Raw genomic sequence first — 27,925 nt, forward strand, 5'->3', positions numbered from 1 at the left:
GGACTTTTTGTTGTGCCTGTCTACGACTCAGCATCTCCACTCTATGGTGAGTAGCAAATTTCCTTTTCACAGAATTCCATCCCAGTATGATCCATTGCAGCTGCCTTGTCCATGGCCTACATCATCCAGCAGAGGAAGTCAGAAATAATTTTCCTGAAATTAAAAGTGTCATATTCCTCTGTTAAGAAAGTGTTTCTCATAGTTTCTACCCTGATTCAGTCCTTTAAGGAAATAGCTTCAGACATTTCCCTCCCATTTGAACCCATACTTACACATTGGTTCACCTGGATTTCTGCAGCTTTATATTATGCCAAACTCCACAAAAAGTCAAAGAGATAGTAGATACATTCAACTCTAGTAAATCAGCTTTTATGGGAAAAGCCAAGATGACCCTAAAGAAGAACAAAATTGTGGCATCATTGGCATTTTTAAGAGCTCACTTCCAACATCTACCTTTTGCAATTAAATGCACAGAGTCCACATCTCTGCCACTGAATGGGGCTGTAGACATGATCTCCAGGGTGCAGCTGCATCTGAAAGAAATATCTGGTTCAGTGGGCACAGCATGCATCACTAAACTGAGGAATATTCTTCTGCGGAACCCCGGATATGAAGATATGTGGAAAGTGTCCACCATTATGCAGGGCAGAACTTCAAAGATGGACTGTATTGGGGTCCATGTGCAATTCCGTCAATGAATTGTGCACCATTGACCTCTTGTGCCATAGAGAGATCTTTCTGAGCCTACTGAAATGTACTGAGAGTGAATAGAAAAAGTTTCACTCTACAAAATGTAGAAATATGGCTAATTGTGTACTGCAATAACAAAATATAAAAGTTTTTATTAGTTTTAGTGTTAGACCACAAACTGTGATCATACATAGGTATTCATCTCAAACATGTGTTTTTATATAAGTGACAGAAAGAGTTTTTCAGTAAAAGACTTTTCATTAAAATATTATAAAAACAGAAAATAATTGCTGCACAGGTTAAATATCCCAATTTTTTCTGCATTTTTTTTAGTGCCAATATAAGGAACAGTTAATTGTAATAGACTTTTCTACATTAATATTAGTGTTCAATACATTTTTCTTTAAAAGACTCCAAAAAGGCCAAAATAGTTTGTTTAGACCTAAAGAGAGCTATACCAGGAAAATAAAGGACTAAAATCCATTCTATAAAAGCCTAAAAATCTTGGCCGTATTGATGAGCCTGTCATTATTTACATTATCTCTCTCACCTCTGTTTATGTGTTGGAATTACCCTAGATGTTTTCTATACTGCAGGAAAAGTGCCTGCTCAAAGAGAACAGTAGTTAAACTTGGTTTAGAGCACTCTTCTTTGAGAAGTTGTAGTTTTTCAGTCATTTTATCACTTTCGTTGCTTCATCTTGTGTGACAGTGCTGCTGTACATTGCCCTGCTGTACGTGCTTATTTTATGTTTATTGAATTAAGTATTCACAACAATATGGAAATGGTAGATTGATACTCACCACATAAAGGAAGTGTTGAATCACAGACAGGCACAATGAAAAAGAATACTAGAAATATTTAAGCTTTCAGACAAAGTCCTTCCTCAGAAGTAAAACTCCCACACATTCAGACAACAATATTTCACACACACATGGCTACTGTATCCATGTGCAAAGGCCCAACTGTGACTGTGTCTGACATGAGAGCAATCTGCTGGGCTTGGTGGTGGGGATAAGGAGGAGGCAAGCAATGAGGAGGGGGATGGGGGGGGGGGGGTTGAGGGATAGGTGGGCTATGCTGTAGTAGGAGCAGGGAAGGGGTTAGACAGGAGGAGGGCAGGTTGAGGATGTGTTTTAGGGAGAGTTCTCACCTCCAAAATACAGAAAATCTGGAGTTGGTGGGAAGAATCCAGATGCCACAGGCTTGAAGCAGTCATTAATGTGAAGCACATCATGTTGGGTGGCATTTTCAGCATCTGGGTGAACCAGCTGTCTCTCAGCTACATTTTGGTGGTAGACATTCATGTGGACAGACAGCTTGTTAGTAGTCATGCCCATATAGTATGCAACACATTGGTTTATATATCACATGGCTGCTTTCAGAGGTAGCACTGTCTTTGATATGACAGGAGATGCCAGTGACAGGACTGGAGCAAGCGATAGTGGGAGGGTATATGGGACAGTTCTTGCATCTGTGTCCATTGCAGGGATATTAATCATGACCCAAGGTGCCTTCAACGGGTGTGGAATAGGGGTGAGCAGATATTTCTCATTTCAGGAAAGGATGAAAAATACTCAAAACCCAGGCAAAGAGTGTGATTCAGTTGCTACAGTTCTGCGTGGTATTGAGTCTTGAGAGGAGGGCTCCTTTGTGCCAGCAATGGGGGTTTGTAGGAGATAGCAGGTGACTGGTGAGACAAGGCCTGGGAGACCTATTTCTGGACAATGTTGGAAAGGTAATTTTGATCTGTGAAGGTGTCAGCGAGAGCCTTGGTATATTCTGGTGTTTGGGAGAGGTGTGGAAGATAAGGCCTCTGGAAAGGACTGATACTTCTGCAGGACTAAGGTATTTGGAGGACAGGTTCCATATCTACGTTTAAATAGCTACTCCACAGGCCACCTGTACCTTTTCTGTTCAACTGGCAAATAGAGTGAAGTAAAAACAAATGTCTATATTCTTCCATATGAGCCCTAATCTCTCTAATCTAAGATTGTCTTCATGGCCCTTACATGAAATGTACAGTGTTGTCAGTAGAATTATTCTGCAGTCAGCCTCAAATGTCAGCTCTCTAAATTTCCTCAATCATGCTCCTCAAAAAGGATGCTGCCTTCCCTCCAGTGATACCCATTAATCACATCAACTAGAAATTTTGTTGAAGTCATCTTGTATCTTTCTACAGTCACTCATCTGTGAAACCTTCCCATATGCCACAGCATCATCAGCAAACAACCACAGACCACTGCTTACTTAGTCTGAAAAATCATATATGTATATAGAAAATATAAAATTCCTATCACATTTCGTTACTATTTTGTGGTTATGCTATGGCTATGAATATGTAGGATGGTGGGAGGGATTTTATGAGGGTGTGGTAAATGTATCAAATATATAAGGCAGGGTTTTGTCACTATAAGGGGATGTGGGAGAGATTTGATGGAGGCTCTTGTAGTGGTACTGGATAGTGCTAGTCCAAGGCAAGCCAGGACTATAAGACGAACAGATTGGGCCAGTTTTTTGAGGTAGTGTTGTGCATGCTGCACTAGTTCCTGGAGGGCAAGGGTTTCACTGTGGGAGATGGTATGCAGGAATTTAGCGTTGCAGAGCAGGAAAATTTCACAGATGTAGAGGAGGAAGTGCAAGGTGGTTTGGACATGGTAGATATGGTTTTGTAGGTCTAGGTTGGTGAGGGTTGTGGAATAATGAAATTTGAACAGATAGAGCTCATTGTGGAAGGAGGGGCAGCAGCTGGAGATGGGTAATTTGACAGTCAGGTGGGGGGGGGGGGGGGGGGGTTGTTCCAAGAGCTAGGCAACAGTGCAGGATCTGTATGTGAGACTGGGTTCTGGCTAGGGTTAGGAAAACTTTTCTGTACTGGCACAGATGGAAGGAGTAAGGAACCATTGTGAAACATGAAAAATGTAAAATTGTGTAAAAATATTTGGGAAAATCCCAAAAGGATGAAATAGATGAAGTATAGTGAAAAAGATGAAACCTGTGTAAGTAGGGCCTACAGTGAAAAATGAAAACAAAGTAAAATTGATGTGAAAAGAGAAAAAAGTTAATACAAAGACATTAATAGCAGAAGAGACATTGTTAGGTACAGTTACGACAAAGTATGTGTAATGCGGGAAGGTATGGAAAGACACACGAAAATATGTAGGGGTGAAGAGAGGTAGTGTGATAAATTTGAAGAAATAATTATTGGTAGGAAGAATGAGGACTTTGTCTGAAAGTTTAAATATTTCTAGTATATATTTTTTTCATTGCACCTGTCTCTGACTCAATGCCTCTTGTATGCGGTGAGTAACACTCTGTTCTTTCCATAGCACTGTTATTCCATCCAGGACTTTCTGTTGTTGTATTAGGTACTCTTATTTATATTTTATTTTTATCATATTATCTGCAACACCTGTGAAAAAATTGTTAAATGTGTTGGCAACTTCTAAGGGATTTGTTAAATTTTTTATTTTCTTGTGATAGCATTATATTTTTACATGATACTGTGTTTTCACCAGTGTCTTTTTTTATAACACTCCACATGGCCTTAACTTTGTTTGTTGGATTGCATATGTATTCATCATTATGCATTGTTTTTGCTACTCTTATTACTTTTCTCAGTATTTTGAAATGTTTTTCATAATTTTCATGTAATTGAGGTGAGGAATTATTTGAGTTACATATTTTATGTAGCAGTCCCTTCTTCTTGCTTGAAACCCTTATTCTCTTTGTGATCCAACAGTTTGTTCTAGAATTGTCCTTTGTGGTTACAGTAATCTGTGTTGAAAATGGTAGGTTACTATAATTTTTAAGTCAATACTGGAACAAAAGTGATCTTCTATCATAATTTAACAAAAAAAAAATCAGTCTAGTGCAAATGCACCATTTGCAAGCTAAAGTGACTGTTTCTTTTTTTTTTTAAATCAATGAAGGTGTTAAATTTTTCATTAAGATCATTAATTTTTTAAATGTGTGACTATTTTTCTTTGTTTGGTAAGCTGTTGAAGTGGTTTAGGTTATCCTGACTGTAGCATCTACATGTGTTTTTTAAAGATATGTTGTTCCTGAAACTGCCATTTACTATCAGCGTTAGTATTTGAGCTAGATGGTCGCTAAGGCCTGTGTTGAAAATTTTTAGTGAAGTGCTGTATAAACTTTTCTTGACTAAAAAATGATGTGGAGCTGTTTTGCAAGTATCTGTTACCCAGTAAACATTATTTACTTTTGCATTTAAATTGTAGGATGCAGCAAGGATCAAAAGGGCCTCTCTATTTCTACTTTTTGTTAAGAAAACCAATGTTGAAGTCTCCCCAAGTCAATTCTCATTTTATTTACTTTATTTAGCAATGTTTCCAATTTACTTAAGAAAAGTTCAAAATTCTTAGGTAGTGATCAGTAACTCTAGCAATAACCAAGTTGAACTAAGTAATTTTTATAACTTTGTAGTACCCTTCACGTGCATGCTGTAGGATAGTTTGTGGAGTATAATGCAGATGTTGAAATATGAATAATCACACTGTTCTTCAGATTTGGCACCCCATTGCTTCCATGTTTTCTCACATCCAAAGATATTTGTAGCTGGAAGTGATGGGCATTCATTCAATCATTCATTCATCCACCATGTTCCATAGAACTTTCAGGTTCCAGCTGCCATCTGCAATGCTCCTGCAGAGCAGCATGTTACATGTTTAGCTTTTTCTGTATTTTTTCTTAGTTTAATTTTTAAATTACTTGTGTATTTTAGTATTTAACAGGTATTCCCTCATGTTTTAATAACTGTAAAGTGCAGGTTCATGTAATCATAGCAAAGTTGTCATTTGTTTCTTTTGAGCGGCCTCTGCCATTCCTCTCAGCCTAGTCAGGTTGCAGCTGCTGCCTGTCGCCAGCAGAGCAGCAAGTTATGTATTTAGCTTTCTGTGGGTTTTATCTTTGTTTAATTCTTAAATTCTGTTCAGGTTTTTGTGTTTAAGAAGTGTTATCTCACAGTTTAGTAACTGTAAACTGTAGATTCACACAATCTGTAGCACAGTTGTAATTTCTTTTGAAAAGCCAGCTACACAGCTCAGTAAGGCATCAGTCTCCATTGCTGACACGTCAGAAGGGTAGCTAGTTACATATTTAGTTTTCTCTACATGCTTTTATGGTTAATGTTGTGAATTGGCAGGAGCCAATTCACGGAGTTTGGAGGAAGCCGAAATGCACGCTATAAGCTCACTCAGGATGGCGTGAGGTCTGGAACAGTTAACGGAAATTATAGTAGCAAATAAAGTACATAGTTGAAGTAATACTTAACTTTATTCCATAATTGATGTACATTGGTCTGATGGTACAGGCTTTAATATCTCAATATAAACTGGTAATGGCACCTTGCTAGGTCGTAGCAATTGACGTAGCTGAAGGCTCTGCTAACTATCGTCTCGGCAAATGAGAGCGCTATTTGTCAGTTCCATCTCTAGCAAAGTCGGCTGTACAACTGGGGCGAGTGCTAGTACGTCTCACTAGACCTGCCGTGTGGCGGCGCTCGGTCTGCCATCACTGACAGTGGCGACACGCGGGTCCGTCGTATACTAGCGGACCGCGGCCGATTTAAAAGGTACCACCTAGCAAGTGTGGTGTCTGGCGGTGACACCACAGTTAATTCTTAAGTTAGTAACAGCAGTACAGAGTACAGATAGGTGCGTGCGCAGGAGGAGCTTCCTCCAGTTCGCGAACAGCTGAAGATTTTTATGGCCACGGTCAGCCCATACTTGGGCTATAATAACACTATTTCACTTGACCACAATATTTTATTGACTTTATTACGCCTTACATGTTTTGGCATTACACCATTTTCAAGCGACCCAAAAATATAACACATTATTTTGTGGCTAACAAAACAAAGAATAAATCTGTCCAATATATCTACACAGAATCTCTTAACCATAAAACATTGTGATATATTTGAAAATGGTATAACACCAAAACATGCAAGGTGTAATAAAGTCAATGAAATACTGTTTTCAAGACAAATAGTGTTATTATAGTGCAACTAAATGATCGCAACATCTCATAGAGCATTTATGCAACATACATCTTCAGGCTGATGCCTTGGTCTGTAGAAGCAGTGGGGCATCTGATGCATTGATAAGACACCTCAGGTGTCCCTTGTTTTGCCTTGGGCTCTGCTGCTGAGGCACCTTGCAGTATACTGGGCCTGGGGGATCACCCTCACTGCAGGTTGAGTGGGGTGTAGTAATGTGTAAATGTCACTTGAAGTGGAGATTCAATGTCAGATGGCCTCACTCATTCACCTTTTGAGTGCCACTCCTTCAACAGAGTCTGAGCAGGCACAGAAAGGGAGATGGGGTTGCTAGTTACCAGAAGCTCCAATGTTAGGCATGTTGTGAAGCCCCTTAGAAAAATGGTGTCCAGGATCTGAAAGAAACCCAGTGTGTGCTCAGTATGTTTGTCAGGGGTTCTCGTATGAGTTGTTAAGAGAGCCATGCATGCAGCCATCAAGCATGCAAGGTGTAGTCATCTCCAAGGTGCTCACATTGTCACCAACAACATCTGTTGCTTGGTTTCTGAGGCCACCTTCAACTTGTATGATTGGCTGGTGGAGACTGTGTTAGTGCTTGTGTCAAACCTCATATCATACAGGTTTTTGTTTATGTGTTTTGGTTAGATCAGGTCAGTGTTGGCTAGACCATCAGCGAAAGAGGACCTGTGTTCCTGCTGCAGGTAAAGGCAAATACACCATTCATTTGCACAGTATGTCTACAAGTACCATGAGTTGACAGAGCTTCTCATAAAAAGTGACTTACTTTGTAATTAGTCATTTTTCTGTAGCTTGAACTTCTATATTTTGTGTGTGTCTGTGTACTTGTCAGGCTGTCTTTAGTGTGGATAGGATCTGTGATTGCAGTGTTCAGATGCGAACTGAGTTGGTGATCCTTTGCTACAGCTCCAAGCAGCCTTGGCTTCCATCCCACAGCTTGAGGCTGTTACCAATGGCCATCACTGTGGGGGGCAAGATGGGACAATTTGAGGGACATCCAGCATTACTCAAGTGTTCCCTGATCAGTTCACTACTGCGGCTACCTCAGACACTGGCAGGACTGAGTTTTTAATCCCTCACCCATGGTTGAGTGGGAGGTAATTCCGAGGTGTGGCCAGCAGCCAAAGACTTTCCGAGGGGCTAATCAGAGGGCCTCTCTGATCTGACAAAAAGGTTTCAGGCACTATCTGTGGTGATGAAGTCCTTGAGGCAGATGAAGTCACTCGCCTTGTTCCAGAGGAATCCTCTCAGCCTGCAAAGTCTGGGCATTCACAGAGTTGGGATTACTGGCAGTTGGGGGCTCCAATGTTAGGCACATAATGGTGGCCATCAGGGATATGACTGTGAAGAAGGGGAAGGAATCCAATGTGCACTCTACATGCCTACCAGGAGGAACAGGTGCTTCCTGATGCCACGCAGAGCACAGGGTGCATTCAACTGCAGGTGGTGTCTCATGTTGGTACTAACGATGTGCATCACTTTGGACCAAAAGAGATTTCCTCTGGTGTTGGGCAGCTAGCCGAAGTAGTAAAGACTGCCAGTCCTGCTTGCAAGATGAAAATGGGGCTCACCATCTGTTGTCTCATTGACAGAACCAGCTGTGGTCCTTTGGTACAGAGCGAAGTGGAGGGTTTGAATCAGAGTCTCAGATGGTTCTGCAACCATATAGGTTGAAGATTCTTCAACTTGTGCCATAGGATGATGGGTTTCTGGGTTCTGCTAAATAGTTTGTGTATCCACTACACGCAGTAAGTGGCTACACAGGAAGTGGGGCCAGGTGGAGGAAACTGGGTAGCTTTTTAGGTTAGTGGGTCTTGGGAAGATGCAGAAAGGGCTTCAGTTTCAAAGGGTGCAGGACAAACAAAGGAAGAGGATAGACATAAGAACAATCAATATTGTAGTAAACTGTCATAGCTGTGTTGGAAAAGAACCAGAGCTCCAAGCGCTAGTAGAAAGCACTGAATCTCAAATCATTATAGGTATGGAAAGCTTGCTAAAGCCACTATTAGTTCACATAATTTTTTTTACAAACGATCTAACTGTGTTCAGAAAGAACACAACAAATACAGTTGCTAGTGGAGTGTTTATTGCTATCATGAGTAGTTTAACTTGTTGTGAAATTGAAGTAGATAGTTCCTGCGTCTTAGTATGGGTGGAGGTTATACTTGACAACCAGAATAAATTGATAACTGATTCCTTTTACTTACCTCAGACTCAAATGATACAGTTGCTGAACAGCTCAAAGAAAACTTCAGTGTCATTTCAAATAAGTACCCCACTCATAAAATTATAATTGGTGGTGACTTCAATCTACTCTCGATATGTTGGCAAAAATACATGTTTAAAGTTAGTGGTAGGCAGAAAATGTTATCCAAAATTGTACAGAATACCTTCTGAGAAAATTATTTTGAACAGATAATTCAGGAGCCCACTCAAAGTGTAAATGGTTCAGAAACATACTTGACCTCTTAGTAACAAATAATCCTGACCAAATAAGGAGTATCATGACAGATACAGGGATTAGTGACCACAAGGTTATTGTTGCTAGACTGAACACCATAAGGTCCTAACCCACCAAAAATAAACACAAAATACATCAATTGAAAAATACTGACAAAAATGCACATTCACTGGACAGATTCGTAAGAGACAGTCTCCACTCCTTCCAGTCTCACTATGTAAGCAAAAGAATGCAAAATCCCCAAAACTGGTGAAGTTTTACAGAAGTTTGAAATTTTGTTCAAACTTTAATGCGAGGTGTTTCTAACAGTTTCCACAACAAAACTCTACCTCAAGATCTGGCAGAGAATATGAAGAGGTTGTGGTTATATGTAAAGTACACCTGTGGCAAGACACAGTCATTACCTTCACTGCACAGTATTGATGACAGCACCATGAAAGCCAAGTTACTAAATGCAGTTTTCTGAAATTCCTTCACAAAAGATGGCGAAGTAAGTATCCCAGAATTTGAATCAAGAACAACCACCAGCATGAGCAACTTATAAGTAAATATCCTTGGTGTAGTGAAGCAGCTTAAAACACAAGGTTCCCAGTCCTGATTGTTTACCAGTCAGGTTCCTTTCAGAGAATGCAGATACCTTAGTTCCCTACTTAGCAATTATATGAGGACGTTTTTTTCTTTTTTCTTTATTTTTCTTTTCTTTTTTCCCCCCAACCTCCAATAGGCTGTAAATAAAAGACAACTTCATAGAAAACAATTATTTTATTACCAAAAGTTTTGTACACTTATGGCTACTTTTCAACATAATCACCCAAAAGATTGAGACATTTATCGTACCTGTGGACAAGCTTTGCAATACCATCTTAAAAAAATGTTGCCGCCAATGATTTCAAATGAGCATTGACGTTGTTTTGAAGATCTTCATTGGTTTGAAAGTGCTGCCCTGCTAGCCACGTCTTCAGTTCAGGGAAAAGGTGAAAGTCACTGGGTGCCAGGTCAGGACTGTACGGCAGATGATCGAAAATGTCCCATTGCAATTGTTCAAGGAACCATTGGGTTGTGCCAGCAGTGTGTGGATGAGCATTGTCACGGATCAACACAATTGTGGAAGTCAGCATTCCTCTTCATTTGTTTTTAATGGTTCTCCGCAAACATCGTAAAGTTTCACAATGAGCAGCTGCATTGATAGTAGTTTTGGGCTGCATAAACTCTACAAGCAACATGCCTTTTTGGTCCCAAAAGCCGGCCGAAGTGGCCATGCGGTTAAAGGCGCTGCAGTCTGGAACCGCAAGACCGCTACGGTCGCAGGTTCGAATCCTGCCTCGGGCATGGATGTTTGTGATGTCCTTAGGTTAGTTAGGTTTAACTAGTTCTAAGTTCTAGGGGACTAATGACCTCAGCAGTTGAGTCCCATAGTGCTCAGAGCCATTTGAACCATTTGGTCCCAAAACACAGTAGCCATAACCTTTTTGTTGTTGAATGTTTGTTTGAATTTTTTTGGTTTGTTTGGTGAATTTGGATGCATCCATTGTTGTGATTGTCATTTTGTTTCCGCTGTGTCACATTGGATCCAGTTTCATCTCCAGTAAAAATTTATTTCAAAAAGTTCTCTCCTTCATCGTCATAACGGTCAAGGAAATTCAAAGCTGTCGCCATTTGGTGACTTTTGTGGGCTTCTGTCAACATTTTTGGAACCCAATGAGCACAAAGTTTTTTGTAGCCTAAATTTTCAGTAATGATAGAGTGTATGACAGATCTTGAAACTTCCGGAATTTCCATAGACAAAGCAGTTATGGTGAACCTATGAGTTTCTCTAACCATTCTGTCAAATGAAGTATTTGTAACAAAAGTTCCTGAACTTACTGTCCTGCTGGCTAAAACCTGAAGTAGAAAGCTCTGAAATATTCAGCAGCGCACGGAATATGTGTTGAAAAGAGAGATTAGACACCATAGAGGGAGAAGTCTTCACTGCAGTTGAAAAAAATATTGCATCTATTGAGGTCAAAATTGAGTCTAACTGAAGTTACCTGGACACTTTTAATAAGTCTAGGTGAATTCAACTTAATTATTGGATGTGTTTACTGGCCACTCAACTCTGCCATGTCAGTTTTGGAATCATTTGAAGGAAGTCATGCTTAGTAGTGTGAAAATGCTCAGATCATGCAGTGTTATTGGAGGCTACTTTAAGCTACAGATTATAGACTGGGGACATCTTTGGATTGATTGCAGGTGGTACTGACAGGTAGTCTTGTGAAGTATTTTTGAACCTTCTTTCCAAAACTGTTTTGAGAGCTAGTACAACAGCCCACATCCAGTGGAAATCTTTTAGACCTCTAAAATGAACACGAACAGTCCTCACCGCAAGAAACTTTTCGTTTTTGAGGTTATTAGTTTTACTCCATGAACACTTAGGTCTGAAGATGGTCTAAAACAAACTGAAACCAGTAACCTCAAAAACAAAAAGTTTCTTGTAGTTGAGACTGTTTATGTTCATTTTAAAGTGATAAAAAATTTAAAAAACGCTCTTCTCCAAGAGAAATGTCCTCAAAAATTATTTTAGACCTTATAGCTACAAACAGGTCTGACCTTATTGATGGTGTCAGTACAGCAACAGGGATTAGAGATCATGGTGTCATCATAGCAACAATGGTTAGTAAATCCATCAAGAAGGCTAGGAGAGTATTTATGGTAGAAAGAGAAAATAAGCTGTTGTTTGCATCCCACACGGACAATGACTGTCTCCTCTGGAGAAGTGTGTGCCGAGTAAGTGTGTGTGTGTAATTTTGCAGGTCCATTCTTTTACCTTTCTTATACACAGACGTCTTTCTTCCAGGCAATTGGGGCTTTACACTGGCAGAGGGATTTGTGTTAAATGCAAGCTAAGTAAGGAACCATTGCCATAGAGCACTCTCTGTAAAACAGAATTTGGATTCCATGTGGACCTGATGACTTACCGTATTTACTCGAATATTAGCCGCACTCGAATCTAAGCCACACCTGAAACATGAGACTCGAAATAAAGGAAAAAAAAAATTTCCCGAATCTAAGCCGCACCTGAAATTTGAGACTCGAAATTCAAGGGGAGAGAAAAGTTTTAGGCCGCACCTCCAAATCGAAACAATGTTGGTTCATTGTAACATGAGACACAATTGAGGTCGAATGGATGAAGATACAGCTACAGTAGTTTGGTTCAAGTCGTAACCTTAACAGTTAAGCTTTACCAAGTAGCCATTGTTATGTCAGGTGCTCCATCCATATTTATACTGGTACCCTTCCTTTTTCACGTGCTTCGTCTGGTTTGAATTGATTGCTTATTTTTCTCTGATCTGATAAGTGTCGTTCTCTTTGTTATAGGTGTTTACGTCACTCTAAGCTGAAAATGTAGTACTGTACTGTGTCATGCATTGTTTGTTGCATTCTGATAATGACTGTTTACGGTCTGTCGCTGCTCGCGGCATATCTTGCTTTTGTGCACGCTACCGCCGCTTACAATATAAAAAAAAGAGAGGAATGGTCTCAGTAGTGAAACAATGGCAAGAGACTGCTATTTGTTGTTACTTACACTGCTGCTTTATTTGATAATGATCAACAAGAACCAAATAATAGACTGCGTATGATAGAAGATGTTCTGAACGAGAGTTTAGCGAAAATTTTTCTCCGTTTGAAAATCTTTGCAGACGCCTCTTTAGTACATTACATTCTGCACAGAAATTAGAGTCATCTTAGATTTAAAAAGCTTTATTTCTGACTGTATCACTATTAAGCATAAGAATAATACGAATATAAACATGACATGATATGTATATTCTTCCGTGTTTGCTGTTGTCTCACTCTAGTTTCATAGTTTATTAGGCAAACAGGATTTAAATGAGATAGCACCAAACACGAAAGCATACATGGTAAAATGTTTATATTCATATTATTCTTATGGTGAAGAGAATACTGCACGTGATTCACAATTCATAAAAGTTCCTATTAACAACCATCTCTTCTCACAGATAGGAAAGAATTCAGAACATAGAGTTGACAAACATCCCAAACAGTCTTGCCAATCGGATTTTCGTAGTACATTGAAACGCTGTTACATTCGAAGATGAACAATACGGAATTTGTATTTACTTCATTGGATAATGTATGAAAATGCAGTGGTCGAAACTCGGGGTGGAGAAAAAAGCTTGTCTTCCACCTTTTTATTAATTTATTTACTGACGCAGTGGTTTTGGGGCCAGTATTTATCTTTGTGTCTGGAAAGCATGCCTGTGTAGCGGTACATATATTCGATGGCAGAAGTTAGTTGTGGCGGCAGCTACCTACATTTTTCAGAACTTCCGCTTACTTTGCACTCGATTCTAAGCCGCAGGCGGTTTTTTGGATCACAAAAACCGAAAAAAAAGTGCAGCTTAGATTCGAGTTTTCAACCCTTTCATATGCTTCTCTAAATAAGGGGTGCCTATTACAAGTTCTCCATATGGGAGTCTGTGTGACAGTAAAATAATGGTATGTTTGTATTTTTTTCATTTATTTACTTACTCATATGTCTAGTTCCATAAGACAAAATTGAAGAGCAGATCTCCAAGGTCATCTCCCCTATGTGAATAATTTCTTAAACTTGACATTTATAACTTCAGCTTTCCTTTTCCTGTATTCCATTGCAACACCAGGCTGATCAATGAGTGACTGGGCATGGGGCATAAAAGGCCCACTGTGTTTTAATAATGAAATTTGGAAAATGCTGAGGAAGCAAACTGTTGTACTGTTTACTGATGACGCTGCGATTATAGCAAGGTCTCATCATTGGGTGACTTAGGAGGTTGCAAGATGACAAAATTTCTAATTGTTGTGATGAGTGGCAACTTCCTCTGTTTGTAAGTGTAGAAAAATGTAAGTTAATGCAGATGAGCAAGAAAAACAATCCTGTAACGTTTGAAAACCACTTTAGTACCGTGCTGGTTGATACAGTCACATGATTTAAGTATCTATGTGTAACACTGCAGAGTGATATGAAATTGACAAAGCGTGTAAGGATGGTAGTAGGGAAGGTGAATGGTTGACTTCCTTAGAAAAATGGTGGTTCATCTGTAAAGGAGATGGCACACAAAACATGAGTGCAGTCTGTTCTTGAGTACAGCTCAAGTGTTTGGGACCCCCATCAGGTTAAATTAAAGGAAGATATTGAAGCAATTCAGAGGCGAGTTGCCAGATTTGTTACCAAAGGTTTGATCAATATGTGAGTATTATTGAGATGCTTCGTGTACTGAAATGGGAATCCTTAGAGGGAAGACAACATTCATTTTGTGAAACACTGTTATGAAGATTTAGAAAATTGACATTTGAAGTTTACTGCAGAGCTACTCTATTGCGAGCAATGTACATTCGGCATAAGGTCCATGAAATCAGGGGTCTTACAGAGGCATATAGGCATTCATTTTTCCCTTGCTCTATTTGTAATAGGAACAAGGAAGAAAATGATTAGTATTGGTACTAAGTACCCTACACAATGCACCATACTGTGGCCTGCAGGGTATATGGTGAGTGCCAACTGTCATTTTCATAATATTCATACATTCCATTGTTTCATCAGTAAATGAATGTCCATTGTTTAATTAGTAAATTAGTAAGATAGCTACTACTTTGAAAAATTCTGCTGCATCTGCAATTTTATTATATTGCTGCTATTTATCTTTTTCTTTTTTTGTAAAACAAAACTTTTTTTTACTTCAATATATATCTTGTGTTTATAGGAAAATATTACTTGCCACACAGCTTTTTAACAAACACTGCTGCTAGCCATGTAGGTAACAGAACCTGAATCTAGATATTCAGATAATTTGTAGAAAGAGTGGCTAATGACAACAAATGGGAATTTTTTGGACCAACCAGAACTGCCTTTCAGAGATGAATTCTACACATTTGGAAAATATTGCACAAATTCCATTGACTTGAAGGAGCACTATTTCACAAATTAAATAAGTGCATTACTGACAACAACAAAAATTGCTGTCAGGCCATGAACATTTCACTTTTTTCTCATAGACCTGAACATATGTTTTTTTCTTCTTTTTCTTTTTCTTTCCCTCACTTCCCACCCCCACTTATATGATCTCTTCTGTAAATTTGATTATCACAGTTCTCATTTTGATCTCTCTCTCTCTCTCTCTCTCTCTCTCTCTCTCTCTCTCTTTCAGTGTCTCCCCTCTTATACATAATTCTTTGGTACACACTACATCTTTGTTCCAGGAACTGGAAGAACTTCGAGACAAAGTGGCAAGCCTTACACAGCAACTGAATAGACAGATAGAACAAAACGAACAAGCAAATGCTCGGATACGTCTTCTGCAGGATGAGAAAGCTGTTGTAGAGTCTCGACTTAATAAGACAGAGAGTGATCTGTCAATGGCTGAAGTGACAAAGGATGGACTACGCCGTGATAAGAATACGGTATATTATAACAGTTGCATGGTCTTTTGGGTTCAACTTGAGTAGTATGAAATGTGAACAGAATCTTACAGGCTTAACTCATGTAATTACTAGAAAATCATGTCATGCACTGTTAGGCAACTTTCTACCTGCAAATTAAACTTAAGTGATATTAACTCATAAGCTCAGCACTATTTTTGTCTCTCCTGATTAACATTTGTTATAATCTTTTCCTTGCACGAACATGCCCAGAAAGTAACAAAATTAGAACTGTTTTTCATTTGTTATTTACTTTTGTTAGCATTATTTTTCTCACCTTTAATATGTTCTATAAGAACATTTCCCCACATACCCTTCACAACTCTCTACTTCTTGCATTTCTGTTCTAATATTGTAATTTCCATTTTTCTTATCTTTGACATGTCTATTACTGTCTCCATTCCATCCAAACTGTCACATTTTTAAATATCATCTACTGCACTCTGCTACTAACTTACATCTTGTTTCATGCTGAACCTTGTCCTTATCCTGTTTTGTCAGTGTTTTTCCATCATCACTGTGGTATCTTTCCCTTTACATATTTTTGCTTCTTTCTCCTGAAGAAAGAGCATTTGTCATTGAAGGTATGAAATTAATACCTCATATTAAGATGGACCTTGATCTGCTACGACATTTGGGATGGTAAAGTAGATGTTTTGCCCTTTTTCATACAACAAAATAAATACATAAACCATAAATGCTGAGTAAAACTGAAGGGAGATTTCTAAAATGAGTGGAATGGTTTAAATGACACGCATGTACTGTTATATGAGACAAGCTGAATAACAATGTTCCTTCCAGTTCATGTCATTCCTAGAAAGACTGGCACGTGTTCTCAGTGTGGATGAAATATCAAAGGATGTTGGTGTCGATTTGATAACTGACTCTTTATTGGCAAGGGCAGAACAACTAGCACGATTAGAAAACGAGAAGATAATAGACAAGGTAGGATTCACATTTATCTACTTGATATGTATGTTTAAATTTTTTTCTTAGAATGTTATGACAAAGTTAAAAGAAAGCTACTGATGGCCATACCCAAATATTTCCTTTCATTGAAAGTTGTAAAAGATTCCATTGTTAAAATATCTTACACAATAGAGAGTTTATGTGTCAATTAAGCACCAATAGAGTAAGTAAATATCTGTTAAAAATCACATGAATTGGTATAGATTGCTACTCACCACATAGAGGAGGTGTTCATCAGCAGGCAAGCACATTTAAAATTAGACTGTTGGGTAAGCCCTCAGACTAATACCATAGATACACACATCTGGTGAAGGATCTAATCCAATAGCTTATCCAACAGTCTACTTTTAAATAAGCATGTTTGTTGTTCATTGCTTCCTCTATGTGGTGACCAGCAGTCTATTTTAATCCATATTATTATTCAGTCCTGGATTTCCCATTGTTTGTTAAGAGTTATCTTTAACAATGGAAACTCCAGTAGCTATAGCAATAATGTAGGAAAAGACAGATTGCTACTTGTCATAAAGATGACATGTTAAGTTGCAGACAGGCACAATTGAAAGACACTTACACATAAACTTTCAGCCATGGTTTTCATCCGAAAAAGAGAAATATGCACCATTCATTCACACATGCAAGCACACCTCACACACACACATGACTGCCAACTCCAGCAGCTCGGACCAGAATCTGCAGCTATCACACGGAATGGAAGCAGCAGTCTGGAGGCGGTAGGGAAGGGGAAGGGACTGCAGTGTACTGATGGGAGGGAGAGAGGAGCACTGTCTGGTGGAGTGTGCAGGAACTAGAATGCCAACAGGCACAGCATCGGGAGGTTGTGGAGCAGGGACGTGAGAAAAATGGAACGAAAAAGGAGAGGAGTGGAGAAATATGGGCAGGAACATTGGCAGAGGGCAGCAAACAAAGAAGTTGGGAGACATGAATGGGGAGATAGTGATAGGACAGAGGGGGTGGAAACTGTTGGGTGATGGATGTGGCGACAGTATATTACCGTAGGTTGTGGTCAGGACAATTATGAGAGTGGAGTATGTGATCCATAAACCAATTCATCGATGATATCTTCGCGATGTGGACTCGGGGCCAAGACACCCTATCTTCATTCCTTCATAAGCTCAATGCCTTCTCTCCCACCCACTTCACCTGTTCTTCCTCAATGCACGGTGCTGCCTTCCTAGACATTGACCTCCTCCTCTGTGGTAGCTCCATCTGCACCTCTGTTCACATTAAACCAACCAAACGCCAAGAGTACCAGCATTTTGTCAGTTTTCATAGAAAGAGCGGATGGTGCTCTAGCAGAAGGACCACAGGAGGTTTTGAACAGATGGCAAGAATATATTGGATGTATGTATAAGGGGGATGAAATGCAAAGTGAAATTAAGGTTGAAGAGGAGCAATATGTGCCGGAAGATGGAAAGGGATTTACCATCTTGGAAGCAGAAGTAGAAAAGGTGCTGAAGGAGACGAAGAATAGGAAGGCATGTGGAATAGATGATTTTCCAGCAGAACTGTTGAAGAGTCTGGGAAACAAGGTATGACAAAGGGGAATGGCCTGAGGACTTCGCTGTAACAGTTATGATACCAATAGAGAAAAAGAGAAACTAAAAAAATGTGAAGAGCACCAGACCATCAGTCTAATTTCTCATGCAGCTAAAGTCTTCCTGAGAGTGTTGAATAGAAGGTTGTATGGCAAGCTGGATAGAGGGATTGCAGAGGAGCAGTTCGGATTTAGAAGAGGAAAAGGAACAAGAGATGCTATTGGCCTGCTAAGAACTATAGGGAAAAGATATATGAAAAAGGGTAGAGAAATCTTTGCTGTTTTTGTAGATTTAGAAAAGGCTTTTGACAGAGTTCAGTGGAACAAGCTGATGGATATCTTGAAGAGTAAAGGAGTAGATTGGAAAGAGAGGCGACTGATACAGAATCTATATTTACACCAGAAAGTAAGGATAAGGACTGGAAATGAAATGTCAGAAGGAAGCAACATTGGACAAGGTGTTAGACAAGGTTGTTGCCTTTCCCCACTGTTGTTTAACATATACCTTGAAGAGATTGTTGCGAAAAGCTTAGATGGGAAAAGAGGAATATGTATTGGTGGAAAGAGAATAGAATGTATAAGATTTGCTGATGACATGGTATTAGTGGCAGAAAGTGAGCGGACAGTGAATAACATGCTCAAAGATCTGAATGAAGCTTGTGTGGAATATGGGATGCAAATAAACACAGCAAAAACAAAGAGTATGGTCATCAGTACAAGATGCAGACTGTCCAATATTAAAATAGGACAATCTACCATTAGCCAATTAAGTGAATTTAAATATCTTGGAAGCACAATAACTGAAGACTTGAGATGTCACTAGGCGGTGAAAACTCGATTTGCCATAGCGAAGGAGGCATTCAACAGAAAGAGGAGACTCTTATGTGGCAAATTAGATAAAGTCCTAAGGAAAAGGCTTGGCAAATGTTTTGTCTGGAGTGTAGCACTATATGAGGCAGAAACATGGACACTGAGATGAGAGGATGAAAAAAGGTTAGGAGCATTTGAGATGTGGATGTGGAGGAGAATGGAGAGAATAAGCTGGATGGAAAGAGTGAGTAATGAAAGAGTATTGGAAAGAGTTGGTGAGAGAAGATGTCTGCCGAAGGTTGTGAGAGAAAGGAAAAAGAACTGGTTGGGACATTCACTGAGAAGGGAGTGCTTGCTAGTAAATGCTTTGGAAGGATTGGTTTGTGGGAGAAGACTGAGAGGTAGAAGGAGATACAAGATGATAGACGACATAAAGGGAAGAGGAAATTATGCAGACCTGAAGAGGATGGCAGAAGACCGGACAGCCTGGAGAACTACCATGTGAAAACCTGCCTTTAGGCAGAACACTGATGATGATGATGATGATGATCCCTTTCACAAAAAAATTCTTCCCACACAGCCTGGCCAATTGGGGATGGTGTATCTGCAGTGACAAGAGTTCCCTTATCCAGTATGCTGACGGTCTCACCAAGGCCTTCACAGGCAGGCACTATCCCCCAGACCTAGTCTGCAAACAGATCTCTCATCCCATTTCTCCTCGCACCCCACCAATCCTCCACCGCCTACCAAGTACCAGCCACAAAGGAGTGTCCCTTTCATCACCCAGTACCAGCCTGGACTGGAACAACATTCTTCACCAGGGCTTTGATTACCTATCATTATGCCCTGAAATGAGGGACATCCTACCTGAGATCATTCCCACCCCTCCTAACATGGTGTTCCATCATGCACCCAATCTCCACAGCATCCTAGTCCATCCCCATGCCACTTTAAATCCCAACCCCTTGCCACAAAGATCATACTACCATCCAGCTGTCCACCATGACAAATGGCCATTGCCAAACTGTGGCCAAGAGCAAAGCAGCTGACCATAATATGCTTGATTTCAATGGCTGCTTCACTACCCAAGCCATCTTGATCCTCCCCTCCACTGCCAGCTTTTCTGAACTGTGCAGATGGGAGTTATCCTTACAACACTTTCTCCGATTCTGTAACTATCCCGGCCTCAAGCTGCGGTAACATAGTGTCCCCAAACTCAATGGTTTCCACACCCTCTCTCCTATCACTTCCTCCCCATTCATGGCTCCCACCCTCTTTGTTTGCCACCCTCTGCCAATGTACCCACCCATCTTTCCCCACTCCTCTTGTTTTTTATTACATTTTCACCATTTACCTGCCCCACATCCTCCTGACACTGTGCCTGTTGGCATTCTAGTCCCTGCACGCTCCACCTGACAGCGCTCCTTCTCCCCTCACTCGTACACTGCTATCCCTTCCCCTCCCCCTTCCCTTCCCCTTCCTCACCCCCTCCAGATTGCTGCTTCCATCCCATGTGATAGTTGCACTGTGGCCCAAGCTGCTGAAGTTGACAACCAGGTGTGCATGAAGTGTGCTTGCTTGTGTGAATGAATGATGTGTGTTTCTCTTTTTCTGATGAAGGCTGTGGCCAAAAGTTTACGTGTAAGAGTCTTTTAATTATGCCTGTTTGCAACTTAGTTTCTCATCTTGATGGTAAGTTACAATCTATCTTTTTCCACATTGTTAAAAGTTATGTTTACTTTATCATTTCCAAGTGCATAACAACCCATCGATGTAGGTCTTTAAAGTGGTATATTTTCTATGCTTAGCTTTCTTATCGTTACCAGCATCCATTTTCTAAAGGCACATGAATATGTCTCTTAGAAAGTTAGCAGGTGATTCTGTTAAAAAAAAATGTGCACCTCCCTTGCCATTTGGATTTTAGGATCTGAAAAATATGCGTAGAATTTTATGTACTGTATCATTATTTCAGTTGGAATATTTCATACTTAATTTTCTTGTCTATAATATATACTCGTAATACTATTAAGCACTTCAGTGTATTTGTAACTTTTAGTGTAGTTACATTGCTTCTCAATAGCTATATATTTCAGTAATGAATAATTATCTTTAATTTGCGTGGAAAAGACACTATATTATCCTTTATAATCAAGCAAACAAGTGGAGTTAAAGGATTGTCAAAACTGGAGCACACTAGGGAAAACAAATTGTGGATTTGCACTTAGAGGTTTTACACTCACATCTTTACAGTCTAAGCTTCAATTACCCTCTTTTTCTTTTTGCTTTTTGTTCTTATGTTCCTGATTATTTTTCTTCAAACTATATCATCTCTTTTCTTGTATCAGTACTGGTGGCTTTATGGAACGTACCCACGATTGAGGAGGGAATGTTCGTTCCCTGATCTACCACTTCGAGAAGTAAGGCTTCTATCTCAAAGCATTAAGCTTCATGTTGGAACACAAGCACGTAGATTAGAGTCTCACTCTATTCACTATATGTAAAAACACATTCTTAAAAGTTAGAAGACATTGCTTTGAAAATTATGAAAAGAATAGATTGCTATTCACCACAAAGAGGAGACACTGATCCACAGACAGATGCAGTGACCTGCTAGCAGTTTTTTCATTGTGCCTATCTGTGACTCAGTGTCTCCTCTGTGTGGTGAGCAGTATCTGTCCTTTTCATAATATTGTTGTTATTCCATCCTGGACTTTCCATTTTTTTTTTTTTTTTTTTTTGAAAATTTTTATTTCTATTCTAATTCAAAACTTCTCAAAAAAATGCAAATTTAGACCTTTAAAATCCAAGCTCTCTATTAGACACACTCAGGTAAACTTTAGCTTCATAGTTACATCTGTTTGTCACTCTCTCATGTATTCTCTTCAGGAAATAATAAATGATGCTCATATGTATAAAATCAATATACTGATAAACGGATCCAAAATCTCAGATGATTGTGCTTTACTTTACTTCTAGGTGTATGTGTCACTTTCTTGACCAACACACAAAACTGCTAACATATTTAATGGGGTTTCTTTTCCCAGTGTTATTGGATAATCTTTTGATATGATGAATCTAAGCTCAATGAAGTATTGTGATGCAAAAATGAGCAAAGAAAAATGTTATGTAGATTCTGATAGAAATGTGGAATATTTACACTTAAGTGCTTATGCATTTCTTCTTCAGTGTTATTCATTATGTATAATAAAATTCAGTCTTAAATTAACTTTGGTACATGTGATCACAGTAGGAGACATAAAAATAATTTCCACAAAATGGTAGAGCATTTGTTTAGGATACAAGGTAGAAATTTCCATTTAGATGCAAAATTCCTCAACAAGACACTCACTCAGGTACTAATAGAAGACAAACAGCAGCTATTTAATGTAACTGAGGAAGCAGCAGCTTACTTTCATAGTAGTGGCTTTCCTTCTAATTTGCTAGGTTAAATTTAGCTAGCGTAAGCACGAATATTAACAAGCAGTACAGATTTGTTTGTTGTTAATGCATAATGCAATTTACAGGTTAAGTTTCTGAGAGTTGCATCTGTATTCTTAACATGTGTCTTCACTTAATCCACATCACTGAAAGTTCTGTTTTTTGGTGGGATCTGCAGAACTGGAGAAATTAATTAATTAGTCACACACATAGGATGGTAAAATGTAAATCTTGATAAATTTAAAACTAAATTAAAACCTGTCATACTACCCACACCTTGAATACTGGGATTATGGATACAAAATCCTATGTTAGCACTCTGGAAAACATAACTAATTTTAAATATGTCACTTTGATACAATGCTGAATTGTTATGCTTCAACTTTATTTATTACACTCACATTTTCAGTTGTGTAGTAGCTGAATAGTGCAATTAGACAACAGCGGGATTTTTAAAAGTAGCGGCTTTACTGCAAATTATGAAAGACACTAAGTTAAAGTCCTTCAAATATATGGCATAGATTATAGCAAGTAGCTTTGACAAAAACTATATGCTTTGATGATAATTAAATCAAGGAAACACACAATGAAATGTACAAGAGGCATTCAACAGTAATGCAACACTTTTTTTCCTCAGCCAGTTCCTGTTGAAACAATGCAGAATTTTCTGTGGGACATCATGAAATATTCCCATTTCTTCCCCTACAGTTTCATGAAATTCCAATAGGTAGTGGTGCTATATGTAGCCTGCCAAATGGCGTCTGTAACAGATGTGCATGCCAAGTAGAGAGCTGTCATTGAGTTTCTTTTGGTGGAATACCAGAGCATCACAGATATTCATAGGTGCTTGTAGAATGTCTACAGAGACATGGCACTGAACAAAAGCTCAGTGATTCATTGGGCAAGACTTCTGTAATCATTGCAACAACATCACACAGACCTGTGCATTCCTCTGCGTGCCAGGTGGCCACACACAGCTGCAACTCCTGAAATACTGAAACATGCAGACACTCTCATTTGAAGTGGCTCACAGTCGAACACCTCACTGTTAACTGTTAACTGGATATCCCTGTTGGCAGTTCTAACACAATAGTCCACCTAACACAGTAGTCCACCAGTTGGGGTAGTCAGTGGTGTACGCCTACTGGGAGCCTCACCGCATAACAGAAGATCATAAAGAGCAATGAAGGACCTTGTGTGCATAAGTGCTTGCACATACAAAGCTGATCATTACAATTTTTGTCAAACATCATCACAGGTGATGAAATGTGTGTTCATCAGTTCAAACCAGAAATAAAACAGTAATCCATGGAGTGGTGCTACACTGCCTCACATCCAAAGAAGAAGTTCAAAGCTGCAATATCACCTAGTAAAGTCATGGCAATGGTTTTCTGGGCCTCTGAAGGAGTTATTCTGTTTGATGCCCTCCCTCACCTTCTCCATGACATTGCAAAGCCTTGCACAAATCTGTACACCCAAGAGAAGCTCACAGAACTTCATTGGACTGTTCTTCCTCAATTTTGAAGTGTATTGTGCTTCCATCAGGAAAATTGAAGAAATGACTTCAGCTTGTTCATCACCACAAAAACACAAACAGACTTCTCCTTCTCCATGACATTACAAGGCCTCGAGCAAGTCTGCACATCTGAGAGCAGCTCACAGAACTTCATTGGACTATTCTTCCTCATCCAGCCTACAGCCCAGATCTCACACTTTCCAACCTCCATCCATTTGGCCCAATGAAGGATGCACTCCATGGGAAGCAGTATATGGATGATGGTGAGGTTATTGGTGCAGCAAGACATTGGCTCCAGCGTCGACCAGTAGAGTCATACCATGCAGACATACAGGCCCTCCCATTAAGGTGGCATAAGACAATCACACTGAATGGAGGTTATGTTGAAAAATAGTGTTTTGTAGCCAAAAGAGTGAGGAATAGTATGATGTATTGAAATCCTGAATAAAACCAACCTTCTTTAAGAAAAAAAAAATTGCATTGCTTATTGAATGTCCCTTGTAAATGTCTATACAAAGATAGATTGTTACACACTGAATAGTAAAGATGTTAAATACCACACAGACAAATGGAAAATAATGATTACTAATGTGGGGAGGTAGCATGTGTGCACAGTCACAGTGCTGTCCAATGAGTAGTGATTCCCATCCACATATAAAATGATAATTACTTATTGACATGCTCTACGGAACCATTTCATTATAACTGTCCACCTATAGTAATGTACACTATTGTTTGTGAAAACTGAATGGCCATAGAGAATGACAAAGAGATATCCACCTAAACTGGATGTCAAACTGTATCTGGGTGTGTATGATCTTTGTGTCTTTTACATTAGATGACATTTGCATTAGATCAATTACATTAGATTTTCTAGATACCTCAATGAAAACAAAATTAACTGTTCCAAAACCAATGCAAACAACAGTAATATTTCTGCAGTGATAAATTGTTTCAAAACTAGTGTGCTCTGGACATTAGCAGATAGATAAGGAAATCGATTCTACTTTATTTCACTAATTGTTATGCTTTACTCATTCAGTCTGTTGATGTACAGCTGGCCGGGGTGGTCGAGCGGTTCTAGGTGCTACAGTCATGCCTCGGGCATGGATGTGTGTGATGTCCTTAGGTTAGTTAGGTTTAAGTAGTTCTAAGTTCTAGTTCACTGATGACCTCAGAAGTTAAGTCTCATAATGCTCAGAGCCATTTGAACATTTTTTTGATATACACAACAGTGCCATGAGATGAAGTAGAAATCAAAAAATTGTGTGCTTTAATATTATGAAGAGGAAAGTTGCCACTCACCATATATTTGTGACAGTCTTTTTGTTGTACCTATCAGCGACTCAGCATCTCCACTATATGGTGAGTGGCAACTTTCCTTTTCATAATATTATTACATTCCACCCTGGATTTTCCATGGATTAAAATTATGTGCTTTATTAGCCAAACCTTTTGAACAAATTTGATGTAATTTGCTCAGACATACCACTACTGATGACAAAGATTATGAAAGAACTAAGAAAGAACTCATTACACATAAACTGATATTAAATGTGTACTTCACTCAATAGATCATTATATACAGAAATTTCAGGAAGATTATCTGCATTTGTGGGTTACTACATGTGATTTGTTCTGACAACAGAGATACATGTAAATGAGGGTGACCTGGTAAAGATAGCTTCAGCAACGAGACATAATGGTGCTGGCCTTGTGTCTGTTCTGAGGCTCCATGAATAGCCTCTTTTAAACTCTTCTATTAGGAGAGTTAATTTAGAGATGGAACATCTTCTTGGATCAGGTATCTTATCAGTAGGTGCAACTGTACTAGGCACGGCCTATACCTCAACAGGAAAGGGAAGGGAAAACTGTCTGGGTTAATAGCAAATAACTTAAGAAGGGGGGGGGGGGGGGGGGGACTCTATCACATGTGGTAAAGTGCCAGTAGTTACAAGTAACTGAATAACAGTTTTTTTAGGCCAGGGAGGGCAGAAAGAAAAGATGTTCAGAGGCAGGTTGAAAATGACATTCGCATTGATAAAACCCGCATCCAGAAAGCAAATTTTAATGAGCACAATTCATGCAAACAGCCCCTAACTGAAACTGGAGGTATTCAAAAACTGACAGAAAAATTAGTTCATAGAGTTGTAATGCAGCCAGTGCACCAAATCAGCTATCCATATTGCACCAGAATATCCAAGGACTGAGGGGTAATGTTAATGAGTTGCTTATTTGTGTTGAAGAATTAGAGTTGAGCAAACCAGTTGATATAATCTGCCTCTCTGAACATGATGTGACTGCTGGTATAGATTGTTAAATGTTACTAGATTCAAATTAGCTGCTTACTTCTGTAGAGAAAATATGGAGAAAGGAGGAGCTGCCACATTTGCCAGAAACTGTTTTAATTTCAAGAGTATTGGTATTAATAAATTTTGCTTGGAGCTGCACTGAGAAGCTTATGCAACAGAAGTAGTATTTCATAATAAGTCCTTTATAATAATAAGTATATAGAGAATATAATAAAGGGAAACATTCCACGTGGGAAAAATATATCTAAAAACAAAGATGATGTGACTTACCAAACAAAAGTGCTGGCAGGTCGATAGACACACAAACAAACACAAACATACACACAAAATTCAAGCTTTCGCAACAAACGGTTGCTTCATCAGGAAAGAGGGAAGGAGAGGGAAAGACGAAAGGATGTGGGTTTTAAGGGAGAGGGGAAGGAGTCATTCCAATCCCGGGAGCGGAAAGACTTACCTTGGGGGAAAAAAGGACAGGTATACACTTGCACACACACACATATCCATCCACACATACACAGACACAAGGAGACATTTGTAAAGGCAAAGAGTTTGGGCAGAGATGTCAGTTGAGGCAGAAGTACAGAGGCAAAGATGTTGTTGAAAGACAGGTGAGGTATGAGCGGCGGCAAATTGAAATTAGCGGAGATTTAGGCCTGGCGGATAACGAGAAGAGAGGATATACTGAAGGGCAAGTTCCCATCTCCACAGTTCTGACAGGTTGGTGTTAGTGGGAAGTATCCAGATAACCCGGACGGTGTAACACTGTGCCAAGATGTGCTGGCCGTGCACCAAGGCATGTTTAACCACAGGGTGATCCTCATTACCAACAAACACTGTCTGCCTGTGTCCATTCATGCGAATGGACAGATTGTTACTGGTCATTCCCACATAGAAAGCTTCACAGTGTAGGCAGGTCAGTTGGTAAATCACGTGGGTGCTTTCACACGTGGCTCTGCCTTTGATCGTGTGCACCTTCCGGGTTACAGGGCAAGCTGTGTTGTTCTGCCTCACAGTAAGAAACAAGGAAATAGTAGTTGCTGGTGATTTTAATGTGGATTCATTGAAAAGCTCTGTCAGTGAACAATTACTGCAATCAATAACCCTGTCATTCACTTTAATTCCTACTGTGAACTATGCAACTAGGGTATTCAAATGCTCTGAGACTTCTATTGAAAATATCTTTTTAGAAAAATCTAGGGAAAAAACCTCATACCACAAAACCAACAGTATGTGGGATATCTGATCATGACATGCAGCATCTTATATTAAATTTGAAACTTATCAGGATATTTTAGGAGATTACTCAAAGACATGAACTGGATAGATGTTTACATTACTTCTGATTCAACTAGAAAATACAAACAATTCATTAATAAAGTTTCTTCATTTTTTGAATATTGTTTTCCCCTACAGATAACACAGATCAGACAGGAGTTTAAAAATAAATCATGGATTACACAAGGAATAAAGATATCATGTGAGACAAAAAGGAGACTGTATCTACTATCTAGGAATAGCTCTGATGTTAGCATTGTAATGCATTAGAAAGAATACTGCAAAATATTGAAGCAAGAAATCCAGAAATGTAAGCAACTTTAAATAGCTCTAAAAATAAATGAGACATTGGTAACAAGTGGATGTAGATTGGCAAACCACATAAACAAATATTTTGAGTCTGTTA

At 39.2% G+C, this 27,925-nt stretch overlaps 1 protein-coding gene across 1 annotated transcript in view; it reads left to right on the forward strand.

The window, feature by feature from the left end:
• LOC126194927 (coiled-coil domain-containing protein 170) overlaps window positions 1-27,925 on the forward strand; it is a 436,254-nt gene that overhangs the window by 301,589 nt on the left and 106,740 nt on the right. The window contains exons 9-11 of the mRNA XM_049933307.1: window positions 15,426-15,626; window positions 16,446-16,589; window positions 21,324-21,395. Of these exons, the coding sequence (XP_049789264.1) occupies window positions 15,426-15,626; window positions 16,446-16,589; window positions 21,324-21,395 (417 nt within the window). The remainder of the gene's footprint in view (window positions 1-15,425; window positions 15,627-16,445; window positions 16,590-21,323; window positions 21,396-27,925) is intronic.

Source organism: Schistocerca nitens, chromosome 7 (genome assembly GCF_023898315.1).
Source record: "Schistocerca nitens isolate TAMUIC-IGC-003100 chromosome 7, iqSchNite1.1, whole genome shotgun sequence".
NCBI classification, from domain to species: Eukaryota; Metazoa; Arthropoda; class Insecta; order Orthoptera; family Acrididae; genus Schistocerca; species Schistocerca nitens.